Raw genomic sequence first — 27,709 nt, forward strand, 5'->3', positions numbered from 1 at the left:
TGCCCATGAGCGTTTCTTTTGTTAGTATTTAGCTTTTTCTTTCAAACATTTCTCAATGATGTTCAGATAATTGGTTAATTGTTAAGCTAATAATAAGTAAAGTGAATTAATTAATTTGTCAACTGTTACCCTCAATCTTATTTATATATAAATATGATGACATTTTGTAACTCATGATGATGGAAATCTGAATATGTGTATGAATGATTGAAATGTGAACAAAAAAACTTCATCAAGTTAAGACAATCAACCAATAAACGTGATGAGGCTGAAAAAAGTTCAAAGCACTCATCAGATTGATTCAGTGTCATGATCACCTCATGAGAAGATGAAAAAAAATAATATTCAGCCATTCATGGAGTCGAAACAATATTTCATTATCAGGGAAGAAAGTTACAGATAGAGTATTATATAAGCTATTAGTCTCACTCTCTCTCTCTCCCTGATGATGATGAGAAACTATCGTTCTTACAATTGCTGAAAGAATAAGAATGAAAAAAATTTAATAATAGAAAAAGAAGAAGAAAAAAAAACTCTGATTGTTTAACTTTCACATGTGAACATAATGTTAATCGCCCTGAGGGGTTATCTTTTCCTTTTCGATTTTTACTCCATTCTCTTTCAATCTAATCTATTAAATCAACAGATAAATATCATTCTGATGATGATGATGATGAGAATGATGATAAAATAGACTTGATAGGTTTCCATGAAGTAAAAGCTTTTAGTCAATCTATTATCATTATCGTCAAGTTACCTTATCGATTCTTATTGTCTATTGGTTGATAATGATATCAAGGTAAAAAGATATGACGACCATTGTGATAATAATGATGATAAACACTGTGAGTGTTTATACCTGAGTAAGAAAATCAGATCTAGTTATTATAAATTATCATCATCAATGATGATTATCAAATTTTTCTCCCCTTTCCTTAGGTTCCTAACATTATTATCAATGGTGTTCCTATTCAATGGTTTCTATTAGCAAACCAACAGCCAATTAATTAACTTAAGACATTCTTGGTCTTCTTTGAGGTTATCTTATTGTTGTATGGATTCATCTTATTGTTGTCTATTTTATTGTATTAGTCTCATTGTTATCATCATCATCATCAACAACATCATTATCAGCATCTTAGAACTTTTTTCCTCTCGAACTCCAATTCATCTCTTGAAGCCAAACATAAGTCATATTATCTTGTGTCCATCTTTATCTTCAATTAGCATTCAAATTTTAAAGGACATTCATTCACTTTTCAATTAATTCCCTGTGGTAATTAACATGATATGCTAATCATTTGCATCTTCATTAAGATAATTTTTAGAATTCTGAGTTTCATTCAATCTTCGATCATAGTGATGAGGGTATGTTGGTTGATATGAAAAGAGTAGAATCGGTGATGAGGATGAAAAAGAAGAGGTAAAAATTGAATAAGTTTTTTGTTTGTTTGTTCTGATACTTTTAGAAGAAGAAAAAATTAGAAAAAGTAGTTTATCATTGGAATTAATGAAAAAGAAAAAATAATTCCATGATCATATTTTCATGAAAGACTAACAGGATAATGAATAATTGATAAAAGTTCATTCGAAAATTATATTCGAGTATTTTTTTTCTTTCTTCAAATTTCCATGAAATAAAAGTTATCGATTTACTATCGAAATCATTGAGGTGATGATGAACTTCCGATTGAAAACTCATCCAATTTGTTTGTTTAAAAGATGAGCAAATGATTTAGATTTATGGTTATTACCACAAACAATTAATTTTCACCTTGAAAAGTTACAACAATTTAATTTTAATCTCTAATTGAAGCCTAGATGATTAAAGCTACAATTTATTACCATTAATTTGATTGCTCCATTTGTTTCACCTTGATCTCAGTTGATTATCACTTGCGTGTTGATTTACCATTACAGTTGGTGATATTAATATCACCATTATAATCATCAACTTTGATTATAAATCAATAGCAAAATATTATCATGATTAATTTAAATTGAAATGATGAATTAAATTACCATATTAAATCATATTCACTGCATGAGGTTGATAATAATGATAGTTAATATTATTATCAACCCTGTTGTTATTTACCTGAGGTTTTTTTCATCATATTCATTTGCAGGTAAAAAAAAAGTTGAATATTTTGAGTTTATTACTTTGTATTGAACGATTTGCATGATGGTATAATCATTATCACTGAAATATTGAAAAATATTTAACATCAAATGATGAATCGATATTGACATTGAGAAATTTGATGAAACGGATCAGGAAATGAGCTGTTAAAATGATGGTGACATGGTGAGTTTGTAAAACTCAAATGCTATGATGATTTGATGAATGAAATCAAACCCGGAACTAGAAAATTGTTTCTGTTAATATCTTATGTAAATAACATCGCGACCATCTTTTAATGGTCATTAATAGCAGTTAATTGATCAATACTGCAAGTGACACGAAATTATCACTTATGATAATTTTCATCAAATCAACAGGACAGTTGATTTTTTTAATTTTACCAAAATTTCACATTCAAAGTGATTTATTTATTAACTATACCCATAGTTAATGTATCCTGATGATGATGATGATGATGATGAAGATAAATGTTGATGATAGAAGTCAATTTATCGGTAAACAAGGAAACGAAACTTTTTGATTTGTTCAGGCAAACCTTTTATTTACACATTTACTTCCCAATGACATAGACATACACATGAAAATAGTACTTCATCTGTAAATATTTTCTTCATCTCTCTCTCTCTCTCTCTCTTACCTTTCTCACTCTATCATCAACATCATCTTCTTCTTGCTGATTCTTAGTATAATATAATCATATTATTATCAACTATTTAGCTTACGGTATTGAACCACTGGTGATGATAATGATGATGTTATGGATACGTGAGGATTCAAAATCTTCACTCGATAAACATGGTTTATCATCTTATCCCACTCTCTTCATCAACCACTAACCCAACACACAAACACACACATATAATGTAGATATTCATCTTATATAAGAAGCTTTATTCAATCTCTATCAAGTGAACCTTATTTCTTACTTACAGTTATTATCATCATCTCTTTAAGATATGATGATTATTTAGTTATCCAAATATGAACAGTAAATAGTGAATAGCAAATAACCAATAGGTTTAAACTCCCTGATATCTGAATGATTAAATTGTTTGGGTAAACTGTGAGTTATATCATAGATATTATTTGTACATGATAAGTAAGAACAAGAAAAATTGAACATTCTTTCATATAAGAACAGGGTATTCATTGAGGATAACTAATATGATATTATAATTGTCATTTATTGTTCATTAATCATTAATCACTGATAATAATAACTGGACATCAGTAGTTGTCTATTTCATGATGGTCAAACAATCAGAGCAAAAATTGTGTAGCCTTACCTTTCAGTTCTTGTGCAATAATAACTTAATATTATTAATATGTTATCATGTAACATTTATAATGGTCACTTGTTCATGTTGATGAAATCATTTCTGTATATATTGTTACATTTTTTTTGCCGCCACTGCCGTCATGATGATGATTATTATCATGAAGAATGATAATAAATCATCATGTTATTATTGATGGAGAGAGAAAAAATTCTTTCTCAATTGATGATATTCAATCATTTTTGATGCTCCAATCAACTGATTCTTTCTACTTTAAGATTACTGATTGTTTACTTGATTCTCTTCATTGATTAACTGATTATTCTGTATTCTTAAAGCTCTGAGGTTTGATCAGTGTTTCCCTGAGTAGATGTTAGTTAATCAAGCTTAAGATTTTCTGTCTACTCATTTTGGGTATTTGTGTATGAGTGTCAACGTACAGAAAAACACACACACACACTGTCATAAGAAGTGGGTGGATTTACCTTCATGGAGTGAGAGAGGAAAGAAAAAAGTAAAAGATAAACATCATGTCTATTTACATATCCAATGAATTGAATGAACGTATTCAGTTGATAATATACCTTGAGGTAATATGGAAACAAGTGAAAAAAAGTATATAAGCTTCAGGTAAAGTTATTGAATATTGATGAGGTGGAGGAGGTTGAAAGCAGTGGGGATAATTTTGATTCATGTATCTGATTCACATGAATATCTGAATGAACAGAGCCGATAACCTTATTATTATTATACTAATAATGTAGACTCATGTTCATTTTGGATTGTATCTTGTAAGAGATATCAAGAGAATCTATTGTTTTCCTGTGAAATGGGAATGAAAATTTCCAATTCCCTGTCAACTGAACTTTTGGATAAAATGAATTTTCAAAGTTACTAATTACTCATTTGTAATATCTACTATACTGTTCCAATATTAATTAGTTTATTTCTGTTTCTGAATGCTTGGTAATAATAATAAATTGAATGAAATGTTTACCAGGGGAAAAAATTGATTCCACTATTTTTAGCATTCATCATGATCAATATTCATGATACAATGAATATTTGCTCATGCAAATGATACTCAAATTGGTTACATTGTTTTTCTCTCTTTATGTTCTGTCTGTATACTAATTAATCAAAATGTTTCATCTCATTAAGATTATTGATCAGCTGATTCGAAAGTAAAAGTTTTTTCATCTTATGATTTGAAAAATGATTCAATATGATTATCAGGTAATTGAAGAGCGTGAATGTTGGTGGGTCGAAGAAAGTTCAAATTCTTGGCTTGATACTTCGAACATATTAGAACTTTTTTCTCTAATAGTTTGAGCTGAAAAGATTTTTCTTTTTCGTTTTTTTCTCTCTACAAATTTTGGAATACAAAAGTAAAGAGTCGAATTTGTTTTCGTTCTAATGTTTTGAGTCACGAAAAGATGATGATGATGATGATGATGATGAGTAAAAGAAGAGCAAAGAGTGATGAGAGAAAATGGTAACAAATAGGAAAAGGTGAATGGAGAGTAAGTTGTATTAGAGTAACAATGAGAAAAAAAGAGATTCATTAATCAAGGGAGAAGAAAAAAAAAGAAAATGAACATTTTTTCATCTCCTTCGAATATATGAGAGAGAAGATGAAGATGAGGATGAAAAAATGCCTTGATGGAAAGTGTCATTAGAGAAAAAGTATCAGAAAAAAAAGAGATTGAAACATTTTCCTTTGTAACTAAATTCCATGTGAAAGGCAACATGAAATGAATGAAATTGAGAAGAAGCAAAGAAAAGTTCCAAGTATCATGATGATGATCATGATTAGTTGGTCAAAGTGATGATGTTAATCTTTATCTTCTTACTCAACTCTCTCTCTCTCTCTCTCTCTCTCTCTCTCTCTCTCTCATACTCTCTTATATCCATGTAAATTTATCTTCTTCATCTTTGGTTTGACAAACAAATTAAGAAAAAAGATCAACCATCAAATTCATTAACATGATGATATTTTTTGAGAAATTGCTCTTAAACAGAGCGAGAGAGCGAGAGAGAGAGAGAGAGAGAGAGAGAGAGAGAGAGAGAGAGAAACCATCTCAAGAACTTTTTTCAGCTCGAAATTCAATATTACGTTTTTGGTGAGATTTTATCACAAATTTGATTAAGAAAATGATGCTTCATTGATTACCGTTAGATTTGATTATCTAATTGTTATAAAGTCTTTTTTTTCATCAAATTATTCTGACTTCCAAATATACTCAGTTTGATGTAAATTATCCTACTCATGATATCAGAATATTGTCTTCATGACTATTCAATGTTCTGAGTTGAGTTTCCTATTATCATTTCAAAAAAAACTGTTGACATTGTTCAAAGAAATTGAAAGTTGATTAACTTTTACATTGTGATTCAAATTTGATTCAGAATTCATGATGAAACTTTTTTTTATACTTCTTTTCATTTATTTTTTCCCCTCTGGTCATAAGTTACATGATTGTAAATCATGATAATTCAGTATAAATCAGCTGTTTGAATATTTATTAACATTTAATTCATCTGACAAGTTGATTGTCAGTCTAAATATAACAAGATTAACATGATGACAGCATCGAAAGTGAATTAAGATTCATCATGTAAACTTGTTGGATTTACAAGTTGAAAGTTCAATGTTTTTGAAACTGAAAATAAATACAAAAAGGAACAGAAAAAAAGTAAACAAATAATGATGATCAACATGATAAGATGGATGCAGATGATGATGAAAGATGCTATTATAAGAGCTTCAGGTTATTTTACATCAGAATTGATGGAGACTCCAAGTTGAATGTCCAAATTGAAATACGAATTGATATTTATATTCAACTGTCAATCAATCAGAAAAAAATTAAGGAAAAAAAGTCCATCAAGAATACAAATGATTGTAAAAATTTGATCTCAATGTTTTCATTAATTCAATTGTAGATTCAAATTGTATCATCATCATGATGACAATCAAAAGTTGACAAACTGTTTCAACAATTGAATTTGTAAATTGCAATTGTTGCAATATATTCATTGATGAAATGATTGAGAAAAATTTTCCTTCTTCACTTTCATTTTATCGATTGATTTTTAGTAAAGTTAACTAATCAACTTGATACAATCAACTATCCAATTGTATGGTGAAAAAAATCAATTAATCATAATCATTGAATGGTTATCCATTGGAGTGAATGATTTTTGGTGGATAATTTTTTTTCTGCTATTTCTTTTCATTTGTTTCCATTGACTTTGTCGATGTAATTTAACAAGGGCAACAATATAAGGTTCACTTGGATAAGTGATGATGATGAATTAAATGATGCTTTTCAAAGGTTTCTATCATCAGCATCATAGTGAAAATAATGAGAGAATTGCGTTATTATGTTCATTTTATTATTTCGTAAGTTCTGGATATTGTTCATAAACAGACAGAACCAAAATATCCTCCTGAAGAAAAGGATGAAAATATTGAAGATGCTTTTTCTATTGTTACAAAGTAATCATAACAAAGATTATCAAATGTTTACATTTTCGTCATCATCTTCTCATTAGTATATCGGGTGACCGAAAATGAGTGAGCATCTCAAGAATGGTAGATCCTAGAATAAAATTTCAAACGCCATTGAAAGCGCCATCGATCAAATATAAATCGTGAATTTTTTCAGAATTTTCGAAGTTCAAGTGCAACTGTGGTTCTTATTTAAAGGCCAAAATCGCGATTTTCTCTATGAGAAATTTATAATGGGAAAGTTAGATAGCAATTTTCGTTGATTTCGGCCATGTTGGATCTCAATAACCTTACTTCAGATAATGATAAGCTTAGGTATATAAGATAATAGGTCAAAAAGAATAACTTTTGACCAAAAATTTTGAGTCCAAAGTTAACCGTTCGCTTTGTCAGGCCACTCGATTTCTCGAGAACCGTGCGTCCTAGAAAAAAAAGCCGAATATTTTTGGACTCAGCGTCAAATTTACTTTCTTAAAATGTATAGAAACGTGGGTCCAAAACTTAAGGTTCGTGAGATGCTCACTCATTTTCGGTCACCCGATATTTGTTGACCTTTTTCTAATAGTTTTCTGTGATTATCTCATTTTGAATGAGGTAAATTCAATCCATCAATGAGTGTGGCGAACTCACAACGGAATTTTAGCTCATCCTTTTTTCATATTCTGATTATAAAGCTCATCATCCATGGTCAGTCATTCTTATCATCACCATGTATACGAAGTCCTTACGAACACACCTTACTTGACTTTCCATTGTGTTGTTAGATTTTTTTTAATCTTTTCCATGTTGACATTTTTTGTTTGTTCGAACCTGAATTCATGGTGTTTATCCTAAATTGAATCTGAATACTCTTTGAAAAGTTGACATTGTATGAAAATTTTGTTTGTTGAACATGATATTACAATAAAGGTGATAATGAAACTCAATGGATTGGTAAGAAAATGTTATGTATGAAAAAAAACTGAACCTGATCAAGTTCAAGAAAAAGTTCTGGTTGGTGATAAGAGTCAATAATGATGATGATGATGATGGAGTACATGTTACAAGGATGAGAGAAAGAGATGAAAAAATTGATGAAGTCAAAAGTTGATGATCCTTTTGGAAACCGAACATGATAATGATGAGGATGAGGAAAATTATAATGGTAAAAGGGGATCACGAGTTGGCGAAGGATGTTGTTGGAAGAACGAAAAAAAATCGAAAAAACTTTTTCCAAACTTTTTACTTTTCTCCCCTTTGATTATAATGATCGAAAAAGGTGGAGAGAGAGAAAAAGTTCTAAAGAACAAAAAAAAAGTTCTAATCCAATCTAACACATTCTAAGCATCATAAATACAATGTTTCAAATTCTGAACCAAATTGAAACCTCACATGGGGGCGGAGTGGAAAATGAAAGTTCGAGCTTTGTTTTTTACTCTCTCATTATATTCCACCCTGAGTTTTTTATTCTGTAACAAAAAAAGTCTTTTCAAACACTCAACTTTTCCGCCTTACTTTTTCAAGTCATGATAAGATTGATGAACTTCATTATTGCAGAGTAGATATGAAAAAAAAGTTCTCGTAATCTAATATTGAATATATTCAGGGATTGGGGTGGAATTAGTTATGAGAAAAAGGCTATGATATTAAAAGGAGGGAGAAATTGATCTCAACCTTTTTTTTCATGAGAATTTATCGGATGATAATCTGTTCAAGAATGTTGATTGATATTCCATAATAATAATAATAATTGGGTAATAATAATGAATAGAATTCATTTGATCAGAACTTTCTGATTCATTTGGAGCTCGCGTGATTATATTTACCTTTTTGCTCTGATTATATAATATTGGAACTTTTTTTTTCTTCCTCATCCTATTACAGTTCCTCCTGCAGTGACCATTGATCCTGGTGGACAGATTCCTGTCAATGAGACTGGAACCATTAAATTGAGCTGTTCTTTTGATGCTAATCCTCCCAATGTATCGGATATAATTTGGTACAAGGATGGAAATATTTTGAATAAAAATCATGGTAAAAGTTTAATTTTGATCGAAGATACTTCGTTAATTATACGAAATGCAACTCGAAATCATACTGGTTTCTATTCATGTTCATTGAAAAACTCATTCGGTGTTGGAAATTCAACTAATACCGCTTATATTGATGTTTGGTGTAAGTTTTTTTTTCTCTCTCACTCTTTCATCATTCAAATTGGTGGAATAAAAAAAAGAGACTATTCATTTGTAACCTTTGTGACATTTTCTGTAAATAGATCCACCTAAAGTGACCATTGACCTTCATCCGTCCGTAGTAATTGAAACAGGGAAATCGCTCCTGCTCCGGTGTCTTGTGTTGGAGGGCAATCCTCCCACCCTTACCCACGTCCAATGGTATTTCAATGGCAATCATTTTGATACAACACATTATCCACCCTCACCTTCAGGTGATCCATTTTCAAGTGCATCTTCCTACACCCTTCATAATATCACCTCAGCCCATTCGGGCAACTATTCATGCCTAGGGTTAAATGGAGCCCGTTATTCAAGTCCAATCTCAATAGTCAAGCCACTTATTGTACAATGTAAGTCCAATATTCAAAAATTTATCTCCAATTGAATAGAAATGTCCATTCAATTATCTTTATAATAGCTTCAAGTATTATGATTAAATCAATCATCATCTTCATGATACTATTAATTTGTTACATGTATTATAACAGAGATACAATAATAAGCTCAGGGAAAAAATATGAATCAACCAGAAAAACGGAAAATCAATGTAACCCTAATGATCATGTTAATGTTGCTTTACTTTTCCGGTTTCATGATATTTCAACGATAATGATTGTTTATTCAATAGGAATCGTAGATATAATATTATTGGTGTATCATTATTATTCAATCTGAATTTAGAAGTTGAACTTTTTTTTCTGTTTTCTTCTTTGCTTAACATTTGATCATTTTAAGATCGTTTGTTTCAATAAATGTGCATGGTAAAAGTTCATTGGGATGGAATTCATTTTATTCAGTTTTTATCATGTAACATGTTTAACTTTACTATTTTCATGGTATTTGTTTTTTTAAACTCTTTTCATGTTCAATATGATATTTTTTTTAAACATTGTTCCAAATTCATATTTGTTTATCTGATGATAATGATTGTATTTAGCATGTTATCATGATTAATGAACTGAATACATGATAACTTTACTTTGTTTACATGATAATTTATATGAAATTTTTTTCTCTTTGGTTTTTCTTTAACAGATAAGCCAAGTCAAGCTAATCTTAGTGTTCACTTTGATGGCGAATCGCCATCCAGAGGGACACCGGTCACATTGGTGTGCTCATTGTTGGGTGATTCTGGTAATCCATTGGCTCACTCATTCGTTTGGCTACACCAAGGGACACTTATGCAAGGTGTAACTGGATCAAGTTTCGAGATTGATTCATTATCAGTATCTAATCAGGGTAATTATTCATGTGCTGCTGTTAACAAGCTTGGTGAAGGACCTTTTTCACATCGAATAGTTAAAGTAAAAGGTAAATAATTTTTTCTTCTAACCAACACTCTGGGTCATCTTAGAGTCATTCATTGAATTTTGAGCCATGAAGTAGGAATGTTCATGGTATAATCACGGTACTTTCACCATATTATCTTTGATTATCACTTGAGAGTGTGAATAATAAGAAAGCTGTTAGGATAATGATGATAAGGATGAAAGTTTAATACGAGAATAAGAATAAATCTTCATGTTTTCGCTCACATTTATTTCTGGCAACCGGAAAGAAAGATGTGAGAATTTAGAGATAGAAAAAGTTCTGTGAAAAAAACATGAGTCCAGTAATACGATGAACAAGTAACATGAAATCTATCTGGATTTGACAAGGAACATTGTAGAGAGAGAGAGAGGAAGATCTTTTTTCACCCACATCTTCTTCCTTTTCTGCATCTTCATCTGATGTTTCCAGTTCGCTCATAAATCATGACCAATCTTTCCTTTCCTTGGGATTCTTAAGAAGAAATAATAGAAAAGAATGAGAGATGAATATGAAAGAGTGGAAAGATGATCAAAGGAGGAGTAAGAGAGAGAGAGAATTCTGGTTTTAAAGATAGAAGATGATGGAGGAGTTTGAAGATTGAGATGGAGAGGAAGATGCGTGTCTTGCAGGTTCGAAAGATGATGATGGAGAAGGAAAGAAGACAGTTTATCGAGAGCAACTGAATCTTCACAATAGAAAATACCATTTATCTTCAAGGAAGTAGACAGTCAGAGGGATGGGAAACTGAAAGAAATTCAGTTGAATTCTGAATAATAGTCTACAAGAAACTTTGTAATCTATTGAACTTAATATCATGTTGTTGTTTTCTTTTTTCTTATTGGTCAATGTTTATTTTGCTTTGCTGTTATTGTTTTCATCTTCTTTCATGATTCAATTGTTCAATGAATTTTCAGTTAAAAAAAGAGTGAAAGAGAAAGAGAGGAATGAAACAAGTGAATTCTAAATATCATGACACTTATAAGAGCAGAAACAGATCATGTAGAGAGAGAGAGAGAGAGAGAGAGAGAGAGAGAGATTTCCAAACTTGGAACTTTTCGTTTTCAGCTCAGCTATCATGGTGATGGACATTGGTCAGATAAGAAAGAGAAACCTAACAGATGGACAACAGTAATAAATAGATTAACCCTCATGGTGTTTTTTCATAAGCTTCATTGGAGGTGATATATTTTTCACCTTCATTATAAGCATGGTGATTCCATGAGATAGTGAAACTGAACATTTATCATGTTTGAAGGTGGAAATTGTTTTCTTAAAAAAGGAGATAAAAGAACTTTTTTCTTGCTTATCTTTTAGATGGAAAACTAATAGCGGATTAATAAAAAGACAGAGATTGATTTCCAATGATATTTAGATTTTTTTCCTCAGCATTTATCATGTTTTTCTGATTCAGTTTTGAGTAATATTTCATATAAAATTTTATCTCATCATGGGAGTGAAATTTTCTGTTTATATTGAAGGTTAACCTTTCGTTGTACATGGTAAACTATTATCCCTAATAAAGTTACCTGAGTATGATCAGAGTTCTGGAATTTATGATTGATTACAAAGTAATCAGCAATTAAATTTGATTCATTGGTCTACTATTATTATTGTTACATCTTAATTGTTAACAATTTATGGATACATTAAGTTATCAATAACTTTCATTGATTCTGAGCAATTCTTAACTCGGAATATTATTTTTTTATTGTTATTACTCCCTGGGCTCATGTAGAGACTTTAAATTAACTTGAATAACGTTTATAACAATCTAACTGATTTTTTTCTCGTTCAATTCTTGAATAAAGTTTTTAAACGATGAAAGTTAATCGTCAACTTGAATTATGTTATTCATGTTTCCAACTTGAACTTTTCAATTCCATCTAAAGGTTATCATATGTTCAAAAGTTTTTCCAATGAAACAAGATGGTAAGTTATTCAGATAACCTTAGGGTATCATGAGAGAAATGATGAACTTTTCATTGGAAATATTGATTTGGCAGAAAAGGTTATTGTTTTAGACTGAATTTGTTACTTGGAGAATCAAAAATTTCAATAGAAAATTTTTCATAATAATTCAAGTCTTTATATTGAAATGGAATCAACTTGTTCTAACTTGTTTTTATCGATAACCAGTCAAGAATTGAGATAATAATGATTTCCATTTGGACCATGATTACAGGGAGAAAATGAATCAATATGTTGGGTGGATGGAAATGAAAAAAAAAGAAAAATTTGATTCTTTCATCATGATAATCACTCATGATTTAGAAAATGATTATGATCCTTAAGTAATCAGATTAACTAATGATTAATTTCTGTTACATTTTCTTTTTTGCTCTCATTAGGTGCACCACGATTGATTAAAGGTCTTCCATCAACAATAGGAATATTAAGAAATCAATCAGTTACATTATCATGTCAAATTGAATGTGAACCATTATGTCCAATCGAATGGTTCATCAACAATGAAAGTCTAGGGATCGCCTCACCTTCATCATCATCATCATCAACGTCCATCTCAACCACCTCTTCCTCTTCATCCTTATCCTCATCTTCATCATCATTATCTATTGATGCCTTTGATGGTTCAATAGCCAATGGTTATGATGATAATACTCAACCTTCATCCTCATCTTTTTACCGTATTAGTTTATCATCTGTTAAAGAGGATGCATCATCTAATCAATTAGCATCCTCATTGAGTTATCTTTATATTAAAAATAATTCATGGCTTCAGGATAACGATATAATCTCTTGTAGAAGTCAAAAAAATGGATTAGGATTACCGGCTTCAAGTAACACAATTTACCGTAATGAATGTAAGTGTCTCTCCCTCCCTCTCCCACCTACCCTGTAAGGTGACACATTAACACTCACTCAGTGGGAAGACAATAGATTGTCAAAGTTACCTTCACATACACACAAGATTAATGATTCAAATCTGAGGACAGAAAAAAAGTTTTCACTCTTTGCCTTTAACAGGATTAAAAGATGAATATAAATTGACTGAAAGTTAATCATTAAACTGTAAGTGTGAATCTCAGCAATTTAACTTAATTTACTTTTTGTTAATTATCAATGAGTTTTCATTAAGAACAAGTAAAAAAAAGTTCCTACTCACCAAACTTCATGGTGGAGCAAAAAAAAAACTTTCATCTCAACACTTGAATGTTGTAAATGATTATTTACAATCAACTGTTAGTTTTTTTTCCTCTTCTCATTTCGTTAATTGTTTTTGTTTTACTTGCTTAATTATCACTACAATTTAAGTTAATTGACACAATCAGTCAATTAAATGAATCATTTTTTTTCTCGCTTCAAATTGATTCCCTTTGAACTAATTGCAATTACAGTTCATGAGAGAAACAGAGAATCAAACTCTTTACCTACACACTACTTAAATTGTAAACAATTAGATTGAGAGATTCATCTAATTACATTGATCAACGATTATTCAATTAGTACAATATGATTGAATTATATTAATAGTAACAATTAAAAGTTGGCTATCAAAAGTTTTAAGTAAATGAAAACATCTCGATTGGTCATTTGGTCATTTGTGTGTGTCCACTTGCCTAATTACTATTTAATTTTTTTTCTTCTTCTTTAATAACAATCAAGTATTAATTGTTTTCTCTTTGTTTATTTGCTTGTTGGGGCTAATTAGATGCTCCGGAAAAGGTAAAAATATCAATAAGTCAATTAGAGTTGCTTGAAGGTGATCAACTTGCAGATAATTTGGTTGTATGTAGTTCATCCTCCAATCCAAATGGACATTATCATTGGATTAAGGGATCCACTGGTCAATTAATCTCAAGAGGACCAAACCTTTATTTCAATGAGACACCAAAAATGAGCAAGGATTTACGAGATAATTACACTTGTATTGTTACAAATAAACATGGATCAGGTCGAGCTCATTTTATCCTCAATGTTTTATGTGAGTAAAGTTTAATTTCAATCAATATGATTGCTAATAAATATCATCTAATTGTTTGATATTAGATTTTGAATGTTATATCATAATGATGATGATTAACTTAAATGTTGTCAATATAATATTGTGAACACTTACGAAGCAATTTAATCACAATCATAAACATTTATCTTGGTTATTGTTTTGCTTTATGGATTGAGTTACAGTTATTTATATATTTGAAATTGATTCCTGAGTATTATTGTTAGTATTAATATTATCATGGCGATGATTTGATTTTCTGCTAAGCAAGGAGACGGAAGTTATGTTTACTTCAAATAATGATATGACAGTTTACTTAATCATCTGGGCATCATGTAATCATCATTCATATTTCCACCATGATGATATGTAAAATTAATGTCTTGTTTATTACTGCCTATTGTCTGTAGATACTTGGTATTGATGATTCAATTGAATATCTCGACTTTTTTCAGGGAATTTGAGATTTTCTCTCCTTTATTCTTGACCTTCATTTCTTTATCTTCATGATGATTTTTGTTGTTGTTGGTCTCTGAGTTGAAATTATTGTAAGATTTTTAAAATTTTCTTGCTTTGTTTTTCATTCATCTCATGAAGTTTGGTCCATTCAATTGTAACCTGATCATCATTTCCAATAAAAACGAAATGGAAACACTTAAAATCATAGAAGAGACGAGAGAGAGAAAGGGAAAATGATGATCATGGTAAGGAAGATGAGAAAGTTCAGTGGGAATCAATGATTTTGATTTCAACAATTTTCTTGTTGTAAACTGATATTATCTCAATTGTTTTGCTGATTCTGATCATGATGATAATCATCTTGCTTTTTTATTGCTCTTTGTTTATTATCATGATTGTGAACTGTTATTGTTGTTTTTTTTCTTGTTATTTGTTGTTGTTTTCTTTCCTCATATAAGAAACTCAATGGTGAAGATATTGATGATGAGGAATTGAGAGTGTTAATCAGCTGACCATAGAAGGACAATCGTTGACTATTCAGTGTTATGGAAGGATATAAATATATTTTAAACAATAAGAGAAACATAAAATTGGACATTGAATCAAGTTTGAAAAATCAGAAATCACAATCGTGACTTGAATTTATGATTAATCGTAAACCAACAGATAACTGACCTCGGTTACTGACTTGTGAAATTGTGGTCATCATAAAATTTAACATCTCTTTTTAGTCACTAAGAACAACCCTACTCACAAATGGCAGTTGACCATTTTAAAGTTTTGAAAATTGTGTTGTCAAACTAATTTTAAGAACTAGCTCATCAGTTCTAATTCCGATTTTGTACATGGACCTAAAGAGGAGTTTTAAAGCTAATCGCTTATTTTTCATTAATAAGCACAAGTGCAAATATAAGCTTAATATGCTTTTTCATAAGTTTATCAAATTAAAACGTTTTTTGCCATTCAAAATAATTTTTGGTCATTTTTATTCTACACTGAGTCAATATTTTCGTTACAACAATTATATTTAATTTGGTACTAATATTGACCAAATTGGATCAAATTTTTATAATTTATTCTTAACTACGATAGCAATCATCTGGAAAAATTTGTAAAATTTAGAAGCTAAGTTGGTTAAATTAGTGCCGATTGATTAAAAACCCAAATAAACGGTTCAAAATTTTCGTTGGTCCTGTTTTCATTGATAGAGATATTTTTTAGATTTTATTGTTGACAAATTATATTGTCTAGATCACAACGATCAATTTGAGAGATTTTTTATTGAAATCGGATGAGAAATAAAAAAGTTATATCAGATCGAATTTAACATGGGGGTCTATGGAAAATGACGAGTTTTGGCCTGTTAATCTTAGACTATTAGGGTCAGTGCCATGAAAACTTGACAACTCGTAGTTCAACTAATTGTTTATAAGAAATTGAGACTAGAATGATGATTGTGCGTCTATTTTTGTTTTTTCAGGTCTAAAACAGACAATAATCAAAAAATTGTTCATATAATAGGGAATTTACATTGGAAATTAAATATTAGTTGAGCTTCCTATTGAAAATGAATAAAACGAAAAGTAATAGACGCACAATCATCATTCTAGTCTCAATTTCTTATAAACAATTAGTTGAACTACGAGTTGTCAAGTTTTCATGGCACTGAATAGTCTAAGATTAACAGGCCAAACTCGTCATTTCCAGACCCCATGTTAAATTCGATCTGATATAACTTTTATTTCTCATCCGATTTCAATAATCTCTCAAATTGATCGTTGTGATCTAGACAATATATTTGTCAACAATAAAATCTAAAAATCTCTATCAATGAAAACTAGGACCAACGAAAATTTTGAACTGTTTATTTGGGTTTTTAATCAATCGGACTAATTTAACCAACTTGCTATTCTAAATTTACAAATTTTTCCCAGATGATTGCTATCGTAGTTAAATAAATTATAAAATTGATCAATTTGGTCAAGTATTAGTACCACAATTAAATATAATTGTTGTAACGAAAAATATTGACTGGTATTATACATTTTGTGCACAAGTTTTTATCATTTCATCTTTGTTATTGCACTTTAAACATCATATTCACGTTCATTTGCATCACTATTTTCAACGTTTTTACCTATTTCTGCGAACTTTTTGTTTAAATTTTTACTATTCAATTCAAGAACCTACATAATATTCAAAACAATATATGAAAATGTTTATGTAAACTTTCACCGCTCTCCAACTTTTCAATATAAAAAGTTTACATTAGCTCACAAAAGATAAGTTTTTTATCAATTATTTCGGACGTTTTTCACAACTTTCTGTGTCTTTTGCGTGTGGTTTTCACAAACTGAGCTCACAATTTCACCCTGATTTCAATGTTGCAGCCCATAATGGGGAATATGAAGAAATAATGAAATTTTTGTCTAAAATTAAAGCAACAGTTTCACGTTTGGATTGGATATACCATTGGAACAATTTCCAGTTTACATCGATTATCATGGACTACAAAAACCAATCAAATTTAATCAGCAGGAACATTCTTGGCTGCTTCACAATTTTTTTTAGTATCCGAAACAAAAGATATAATACAGGGCAATTCAGCTATTTTTATCGATGTTTTTGCGACTTTCTCAGCAATTAAAAGTTGTTGAGCGTGCAGATTTCAAACAGTGAAATGAGCGCACGGTGATGTTCTAGAATATAGCCGATTATACATAGGATGCACGGCGCTGCTATTTGTGATAAAGTCTTCGGTCAAATATGAACTTGCTATGACCTTTGGATGCCAAGAAGTAGTATATAAACCTCCGCTTCTGGCTCACCCAGAAGCGGAAATGGGGGAAAAAACTTTCATGAAAATTTTTTGATTAAAAAATCGATTTTTTTATGTAAAAATCAAAAAACCCGCTATAATGTGCTGTTGCTTAGCAACGTTATTTAACTTTTTTTTCCTTACCACATAAAATTTGTTTAAGTTTTTCATTTCAAATCTAATTTGTATATATTTGGTATAAAATTAAGTGAATTAACCATATATGTAGTTATTTTTTTCAATTTAATTAATTGCTTGAATTTTATTAATTGAATTGTAAAATGTTGATTGACAAATTACCATTCCTTTTTTTATTTGCGATCGATAAGTCTTTTATCTCTCTCTCTCTCTCTTTCTCTCTCTCTTTATATGGGTTTCTTCTGCCTTTCTTTCTTTCTTTCTTTTTCTCTCTGTGTGTGTTTCTCTCTCTTCGTGTTTCTCTCTTTGTGTTTCTTTCATTCTCTCTCAGGAATGGTTTTTCAAAACTCTCAACGTCCCTCATCCCAAAGAATGAGATCAGGATGGAATTTTTTGACCATAGTCCCACGACATGGACACGAGATTAGCTAATTTCATTTTGAACAAAGGAGATGATGAAATAATACCTAAAGATTATAAGAATGGTTAGAGCGAGGAAAAGCAGCAACGCGTAGACTAGATCACTCATGATTTATAATTGAGCGATTAAATAATTTGTGACAAGTATTTATAGTTTTTAATCATTTTTATTCTTATATTAGATCATATGTGATCAAGAAAGATTCATATTTATCTGAGAACTCTTTGCTCTTTAATAGCTTCATCAGTTTCATATCCGCTTTAACGTGACCAAATACCAATTTATTCGGGAGATTGTAAAGATCAATTTGGTCAACAAGAGCTTTTAAACGTTTAAATGTATCAAAAGAGATTTCAATAGTCCAATTTGGTCCAATAATTTCATCATATCCATCTCCTTTGCTATGCGCCCATTCACTTATCTTCACTGTGAAATTTGAAAATTTGAAAAATTTGAAATTTCATTTTTTACAATATCAATTATTAGATTGGCTTTGTTGCCACTCGCACAGTAATCAAATACAACTTGATCTGTCCACATTTTGATACTAATGGTATACTAACAAAGACTAGTGCTTTTTATAGCTATTGTTATTGCATCATTTTGCATTGGATCATTTTTGCAAGGTTATTGCTGACGTCATTCTAGACAGTTCAGTGACTCTGACATCGAATGATGGTTTCAAGGTCACTATTGACGTCATTTCAGACAGTTCATTGAACTTTTTGGAACGTTCTAGAACATTCTATGAACCGCACCCCCATTTCCGCTTTTGAGCCAGAAGCTACGGTTTTCATACTACTCCAAGATCTTCAATAAAATAGCCATATTGGTTAAAAACTGTATATGTTTGAACATACATAAAAGTAATGCAACAATCAGCTTTACTTTTCACTCAACTTTCATTGGTATAAACAGAAAAATATTTACAAAATCGTTAAATCAGGACTTGGATTATAAAGATCAGAGTCCAATATCTTTTCTTCTTCTTCTAGATGAGTCATAAGCGAAGTTTTATCTCTCGCTCTCAACCATCATAAGTATTTACTCCTTATAAATGGGAAGAATCGACATTTTGTATAAACATTTGACTCTAAATATTTGAATTGTTTTTCATTGAGATTTCTCAAATAATCACAGTTAATCACAGAGGTTTTTTGAAAATTTGAGTATACAGGGCGTAACAACCAACCATTGCCACTTTTGAGAGCGGATTGCTCGAAAACTATCCGTCCAATTTTCGATCCTATGACGCCAATTGGTAGACAAAATGTGTAAGTTTTGTTTGGTGTTATTAAGAATATGACCACAAAATTCAAATTCGAACGATGGCCTTTCAAAGTCGGAAAAGTGGTACATCACGGCCTATTTGCTACTTTCAACGGACAAGTTGCCGCTATTCTGAGCCCGTTTAAGAGCTTTGAGATCTAATTTTTTAGGCTTATTAGCATTTTCAGCATCGGTAATTTACCAGGGCCTGATTTCATGATGATCGATGATGTTATTCAATCTTTGTTTTTCTTCAGGAAGTAACGATTGATCGATTCCATTATTTAAAGTTGTAATTAAATTGTTAATTGTTGAAGGAAATTCATTTGCTCGTGAATCAATTTTCGTTTTCTTAATAACTTGTTGAACTTTTTCTTCATCTGTAGCTTTAAATGACCAATGCTCAATGGCTTTTAATTGACTACAGGAAAACTCAGGATTTGTAGCACTATTATCGTTAACTTTTGATTTTGATCGTTGTCTCTTTTGACGTTGATTTGATGATGATGATGATGATGAATCTTTGGTGGAACAGCAGCTTAAGCTCAACTGTTCCGGCCCATAGATTTGATGATACAAATTGTTGAACACATAATCAAAACTCACAACACTTGGAACTCTCATAGTAACACTAATTGGATAAAAGGTTCCATCAATTTGTCTAAACATAGACCACATGGTTGGTGTTATTGATGCAGCACCAGCATTACACCAAGAAGAAAAATTGTGACCTAAAATAAGATCATAACTCAATTCATCAAAAACATACATGTGAATTGGTTCTTGTTTATACGGTTGATCAACTTTGAAAATCGCATGGGTAACACCCTTTGAAGTAACTGGACTATTCGAAAGTCCTTGGAAGGTTCGATGAAATCGATAAATCTTAAAACCAAGCGCTTCGGCAACTGAAGCCTTAATAGCTGTCGTTCCAGCTCCTGTATCAAATAAAGCATCGATTGACTTATCACAATCTTCAATCGGAATCTTAATTATCGGAAAATGGCCAGTGTTAGGTGAACTTGATTTAAAATGATTAGTTTGAGTGTTTCCACTTGAAGCATTTTGTCTCGATGGACAATTTTCAGCGAGATGATCGTTACGATAACATATAAAACAATGAGTTTGTTGGCCTTGTTGAAGTGGTTGAACTTGTTGCGGTTGTTGATTAGTTTGTTGATTTTGCTGATTGTTGTTTCGGTAAACATAATCAGTTTTTCCAGGAAAATTTCCATTATTTTGATTGTTGTAATTACTATTATAATTTCGACCTTTGTAATTAGATGATCGCGTTGATCGTTTTCTTGATTATTTTGTTGATTAATTTGTTGATTGTTTTGTTGTTGATTAATTTGTTGACCACTTTGTTGATTGTTTTGTTGATTGTTTTGTTGATCACTTGATTGTTGATCACTTGAAGAGTTGAATCGATTTCCTCTCTGATTACTTCTTTGATTATTAAATTGTCGACCTGGAACTTTCTTTGAAAGGTCGTGTTTAATTCTACTCTCATGAGTAATTAACGCTCCAATTAACGCTTCCGTTGATTTGATTTTCATATCATTTGCATATTTGAATTTGAGATTATCAGGAAGTGTATGAAATATTAGTAGCGTAATAGCTTCATTATCAATATCATTACATCTGATTTTTGCAGCATCTGAGAGTTTTTTAACATATTCATGAGGATCATCACCATTAGAATACTTGGTAAACATTAACTTGTTCGTGGCCTCTAGTATATCAGCAGCACCAACATAACTTTCGCGGAGTAATTGGATTAATCCAGACAATGAAATATCATCTCCATATTTGCGTTTAATTGTTTTAATTACTGTAAATATCTTTGGTGGAACTCTTGTTGCAAGTAATTTAGTTGCATAACTATCAGGAATTGGGCAAATCTCAATTGCATTTGAAAATCTTTCTAAATAAGAGGTAAACGTTTCCTTGGAATCCTCTGTATAACGATCAATAATATCATGGGTCAGGATATCTGAGTATTGTTTCAGTGCTTCCAATTTCTTTTGAATTATATCGATTGGCTTAGGTAACACTGGAGAAGGTAAATTGATGCTTTCAGCTCGTATCCTTTGGTAAGTGGTAGGGCTATAAGCTTGTTGTTGAGGGAAATCAAGATTTTGTTTTTGTTGTTTCTTTTGGGACAATTCTTGGTTAAAAAATGATGAATGTGGACCTGAAGGAAAATCATCTTCATTTGGTTCCGAATTTGTTACCATTAAATTGTATCTTTCTGTTTGTTCAATTGAGAATCCATATTCATTCAATTGATCGATTGATAGATCGAGGCGATCGAGAGCCTGATTAAGATGTAAAGTTAAAATATTTGCTTCCGTTATCTTAAACACACGAAGCCGAAGAAATTGATCAGGAGTATTTAACCAATTTGGATTAAATATGATGGTCTCTATATTCCATTCTTCATTTACACCAACATCTTTGTAGTAAATGGCATTGGTTCTAAGAGCATCATTGACGATTCTTGAAACGAATCCAATATAATAATCAGGACGAAATGAATATCCAAGTTTCTTTGCAGTTTCTCTTTTAATTTGTTCATTGGCAAGATACGATTTAACTGTTTGTGCCATTTTGAACAATTTCGATAGATACGATAACTTTGATGAAGTTGGAGAAGTAACAATTGTTGAAAGTTCTTGGTAATCCCAAGTTTTATCCAAAGATGAGAAGTTATTTGATTTCTCCAGATTAATTGAATATGAAATTAAAGATGATTAATTGTAATTGAAAATGTAAAGATGATGAATGAGTTAAGACTCGTAATTAATTAGACCACCAAATAAGTTGATTAATAAGTTGAATTGTTGTGGCTAATTTAGAGATGAATCATTCAAGGTTTAATTTAGATCTCTCAATGAGAATCAGAGGACAATTAAAATTGTATGAGTAACAGGAATTAAGCGTCTGTACTTTTGACCTTGAGAATTGATTTTATTAATTAAAAGATTTTGGGGACCGATCGATACTATTTAATTAACCAAATTTTCCACAGCCAAATATCAATTACCGTTCCAAATTACCTTCACCTTTCGAGTACTAATTAATTGTTCCAATGTTAGCGATAACCAGATCACTACAACACGTACTTAATTACCTTTCCACCAAACCAAGACGAAGATTAAATATGAAGGTTACCTTAGATGACTCGTACTAATAGTAATTAACTTAAACAATGAATAATCAGGAGAAAAGGTAAAACCAAGCTTTGTTGCTGCTTCTCTTTTGGTTGTTTCTGATGAGAGATAATTTTTCAGGGTATCAGCCATATTGATTGTTTTAAACAAATGAGAAATATATGAAAGTTTAGATGAAGATGGAGAAATATCAATTGTTGAAATTTCTTGGTAATCCCAAGTTTTGTTTAGATCTGAATCCAGATTAATATTTGTTGATATTTAAAGATGATTAGTAATTAAGATTACTTTAGTTTACTCAGTAATTAAGATTACAATGAGTAAAAAGATGAATGAGAGTTGAAACAATTAGTTAAATTGTTAAATTTGGTCAACAAGAGCTTTTAAACGTTTAAATGTATCAAAAGAGATTTCAATAGTCCAATTTGGTCCAATAATTTCATCATATCCATCTCCTTTGCTATGCGCCCATTCACTTATCTTCACTGTGAAATTTGAAAATTTGAAAAATTTGAAATTTCATTTTTTACAATATCAATTATTAGATTGGCTTTGTTGCCACTCGCACAGTAATCAAATACAACTTGATCTGTCCACATTTTGATACTAATGGTATACTAACAAAGACTAGTGCTTTTTATAGCTATTGTTATTGCATCATTTTGCATTGGATCATTTTTGCAAGGTTATTGCTGACGTCATTCTAGACAGTTCAGTGACTCTGACATCGAATGATGGTTTCAAGGTCACTATTGACGTCATTTCAGACAGTTCATTGAACTTTTTGGAACGTTCTAGAACATTCTATGAACCGCACCCCCATTTCCGCTTTTGAGCCAGAAGCTACGGTTTTCATACTACTCCAAGATCTTCAATAAAATAGCCATATTGGTTAAAAACTGTATATGTTTGAACATACATAAAAGTAATGCAACAATCAGCTTTACTTTTCACTCAACTTTCATTGGTATAAACAGAAAAATATTTACAAAATCGTTAAATCAGGACTTGGATTATAAAGATCAGAGTCCAATATCTTTTCTTCTTCTTCTAGATGAGTCATAAGCGAAGTTTTATCTCTCGCTCTCAACCATCATAAGTATTTACTCCTTATAAATGGGAAGAATCGACATTTTGTATAAACATTTGACTCTAAATATTTGAATTGTTTTTCATTGAGATTTCTCAAATAATCACAGTTAATCACAGAGGTTTTTTGAAAATTTGAGTATACAGGGCGTAACAACCAACCATTGCCACTTTTGAGAGCGGATTGCTCGAAAACTATCCGTCCAATTTTCGATCCTATGACGCCAATTGGTAGACAAAATGTGTAAGTTTTGTTTGGTGTTATTAAGAATATGACCACAAAATTCAAATTCGAACGATGGCCTTTCAAAGTCGGAAAAGTGGTACATCACGGCCTATTTGCTACTTTCAACGGACAAGTTGCCGCTATTCTGAGCCCGTTTAAGAGCTTTGAGATCTAATTTTTTAGGCTTATTAGCATTTTCAGCATCGGTAATTTACCAGGGCCTGATTTCATGATGATCGGAAAGGTCAAAATTTTTCGCATGGAAGCCAATGGATCAAGTTCGCACCTTTGAATGATAATTACTCCTGAACGATAAGTCAGATCAAAAAACAAATTAGCACAATCTACGCAATAAAAGTTGGGCTTTTGATTGGCATGAAAAAATTTACCGCGAAATTCTTTGCATCCAAATGTACCACTTTTCCGACTTTGAAAGGCCATCGTTCGAATTTGAATTTTGTGGTCATATTCTTAATAACACCAAACAAAACTTACACATTTTGTCTACCAATTGGCGTCATAGGATCGAAAATTGGACGGATAGTTTTCGAGCAATCCGCTCTCAAAAGTGGAAATGGTTGGTTGATACGCCCTGTATATTTATGATGATCATGAAATTGAAGATGTTGATGATAAGTAGACAGAGAGAGAGAGAGAAAGATAAGAAAGTCTACAGATATGTCTTCCTAATTCTGTGGGTTGATTACAATTCTTATGTTGTTATTAAGGTTAAACAAAGTAAACTCGATAAAAGATTCTTACTCCATATTAACCTAACAGTGTAGTTTGAGGCTCATTTGCATGATAATTAAATTAAACCCATTCATCTTCATGGTTAAGATGATAAGAAGATGTTGTAATAATAATTAAGTAGTTGATCATGATGAGTGATAACAAGATTGCCAATGATTACTAAACTGTAAATGAATTAACTACCAGGGGATATGGTTTAAGGTTCAATTAAAAAGGTTTGCTTCTCAAGTTTATAGCATTATGGTGATGGTGCAGACGATATTGGGACTTTTTTATTTTCTAAATCTTCAATTCCCTTATCAGTTTATTTATTTCATCTAATTTGTCAATTTTTGTTTTTCAATGAATTTCAGATCGCCCTGAATGTAGTGTACATAAAGAATCACTTGGTGGAAATCGTTGGCTACTCTCATGTGAAGCCTCATCAAACCCTCCTGTCCTTAACTTTACATGGTATCGATACAATCGGACTGTTGGTGACACTTTATCATCATCATTATCACCTTTACCTTCACCTTCCTTATTAACTAATTCTGGTTCATCGCCAGTTTCGTCTAAACGATTAGCGATCTCATCAATTGAGGACAAACAGAGTTCAGTCCTTGTTCTAGAGGAAAATGATCTGGAAGCTTATTCTTGTATAGCAACAAATATTATCGGTCCCTCAACTCCATGTAAACTAAAAATAGTTCATGTAAATGGTAAGTGGACAAAGTTTATATCTCTTTCAGTATATTATCGTTAAAAAACTCTAATCAATTGCAAATCGAATTCAAAATCCCTTAAAAGTACGTAGTGATCTTTAATATGTGTGAATGAAATTCATAAGAGTTAAAAAGTGCAGGTTTTTTTTATCTATGAAAACTTCATGACGAACAATCAAATGGTCAGTGAATTTTTTTCTTGAGAAAACATTAGAAGATCAATCTATGGAAATACATGAAAATCTTTTGCTTGGTCCAAATTCTGATTAAGTGGTGGTAAAAATTGATATGGATCATCAATCTTCAAGTAAATTGAAGTTTTTTAGTGTTATTTTGGCAATGAATTGTATCAGTCTGCTGGTTTTGTTCATCGTGAGTTTTACTTTATTCAATAGAAAACTTCAAATGACCCATGCAAGTGAATTGACTTTCACACTTATGCGATCCAGAACAATTATTGCACAAAATTTGTCTAAAATTTACAAAGACTTGAAAATCTGTTTTCTGAATTCATTTGTTCCATGAAAATTCCAAATATATCCTGAATATTGTACCCAAATTCTTTAAAATCTGCTTCTATCCATGTATTAATAGAACTTTTTTGCTTGAGATTCTCACTTCTTCATAAGCTACTCAGAGTATTTTTTACATCCATCTTTCTCTTTGTTTCGTCGTTCTTATCTTCAGAGTTTTTCATATATTCTTTTTCCAGTAATATTATTCTCATTCTCTGCTCACTCTATCCCTTTCTCTCTCTCTCTCTCTCTCTCTCTCTCTCTCTCTCTCTCTCTCTTCTCATGATCATCATTCTCCTCTTCCACTGAGTCTCTTTGCAAATGCAATCATCTTGGGAATAAGAGTTTCATTTGTTTCCTTTTTTCATCATTTCTTTTTTCTTTCCTCATTCTCTGCATTTATCTCCCTGAAAAACTTTTCCTTTTTCCTCCGGTGGAAAAAACCCTCCACAATATTAATGGAGTATTTGTTTTCATAAAAAAAGGAGTTAAAATGCAGAGAAAGAGAGAGGAAACTAACAAGAATATGATGAAGGTTCCAAATATTATCATGGTAAAAAAGTCAAGATAAACAGAATTTACATGAGAAAGGTAGAAGGAGTGGATGGAAATTGAGAGTGCGAAAAATTGATCTGTAGAAAAAGTTGATTCCGTCTCCATGATATTACCTTTTCTTTTACTACTCCCAGTATCTTTGGTGTATTTAAAAAACACTTTGCATCTACTTTTTCTCCAAGATTAGATTGTTTTCCTTTTTCACTGTTTATCATGAATTTCAGAACTGATCTTATTAGAAGTCTTTGCAAGAGCAGAAAATATAATTCGATAAATGATTATGGTTAAATATTCCAACAAGAAAGAAAAAGTTAAGACAAAAGTTACAACAAGATAGAAAGTTCTGAATTGACTGAATTCATTTTTTCTTTCTAATCACCAAATGAATTTGATTTTGAATTGATCGTAACAGCCACAGAGATTTTTGCATAAACATGAATAATATCATTCTCTGTATTCTGATGACGATCATCATCTGTCATCCTCATGGTGTTTTAGTCATCCCATTATCATGATGGTTGTGATGGTTTGAATCATTATTTTCATATTAAAGATGGAAAAAGTTGTTCAGTTGATCCAGTTTTTGGATACAAGGTATTAAAAGAAAAACATGAATTCTCAATGAATAAAAACCATTAGATAATCATTAACATATATTATAAATGATAATATGACAAATCATCATGGTGATAATCAGTTTGCTCAGTTCCTGAGTTCTAGGTTTTAATGTTATTTTAAAAACTTTAGAACTTTTTTTTCTCTTCCCATACAATCAACATGATTTCAGATTCAATTGAACGCCTTTGATAAGTTATATGATCAGAATTGTTAATCTTATGGATTAGCAGTGGAAATAATTTATTGGTCATCATTCCATGTTTGATCAGCTCTAAAGAATCTCTTTAATTGGAAAATGTCACCATAATGACCATTGGTCACTGAGCTGATGTGTTATATAAATTTTTTTATTTTTATAAATCGTAACTTGATTGCGATAAATTTATTAAGATCATTAGAAATTTTTTTTCTTAAAGATTTTGATTGAATCGAAATTGATATTGAAAGTTTCCAGTTTAACTTAAGATCGTCCATTGAGTTCATTTCATTCAGATTGACCAGTGGTGAAGGTGCTTGATAGGTTGAAGGGAGGAAAAAAGTTCGAAA

At 30.9% G+C, this 27,709-nt stretch overlaps 1 protein-coding gene across 1 annotated transcript in view; it reads left to right on the forward strand.

Annotated features, from left to right (window-relative positions):
- LOC128391761 (hemicentin-2-like) overlaps positions 1-27,709 on the forward strand; it is a 75,783-nt gene that overhangs the window by 40,057 nt on the left and 8,017 nt on the right. Inside the window, exons 5-10 of the mRNA XM_053351707.1 lie at positions 8,801-9,091; positions 9,192-9,500; positions 10,186-10,461; positions 12,810-13,283; positions 14,132-14,404; positions 25,125-25,472. Coding sequence (XP_053207682.1) covers positions 8,801-9,091; positions 9,192-9,500; positions 10,186-10,461; positions 12,810-13,283; positions 14,132-14,404; positions 25,125-25,472 — 1,971 coding nt within the window. The remainder of the gene's footprint in view (positions 1-8,800; positions 9,092-9,191; positions 9,501-10,185; positions 10,462-12,809; positions 13,284-14,131; positions 14,405-25,124; positions 25,473-27,709) is intronic.

This window comes from Panonychus citri, unplaced genomic scaffold (genome assembly GCF_014898815.1).
Source record: "Panonychus citri isolate SS breed McGregor unplaced genomic scaffold, ASM1489881v1 Contig00135, whole genome shotgun sequence".
Taxonomy (NCBI): Eukaryota; Metazoa; Arthropoda; class Arachnida; order Trombidiformes; family Tetranychidae; genus Panonychus; species Panonychus citri.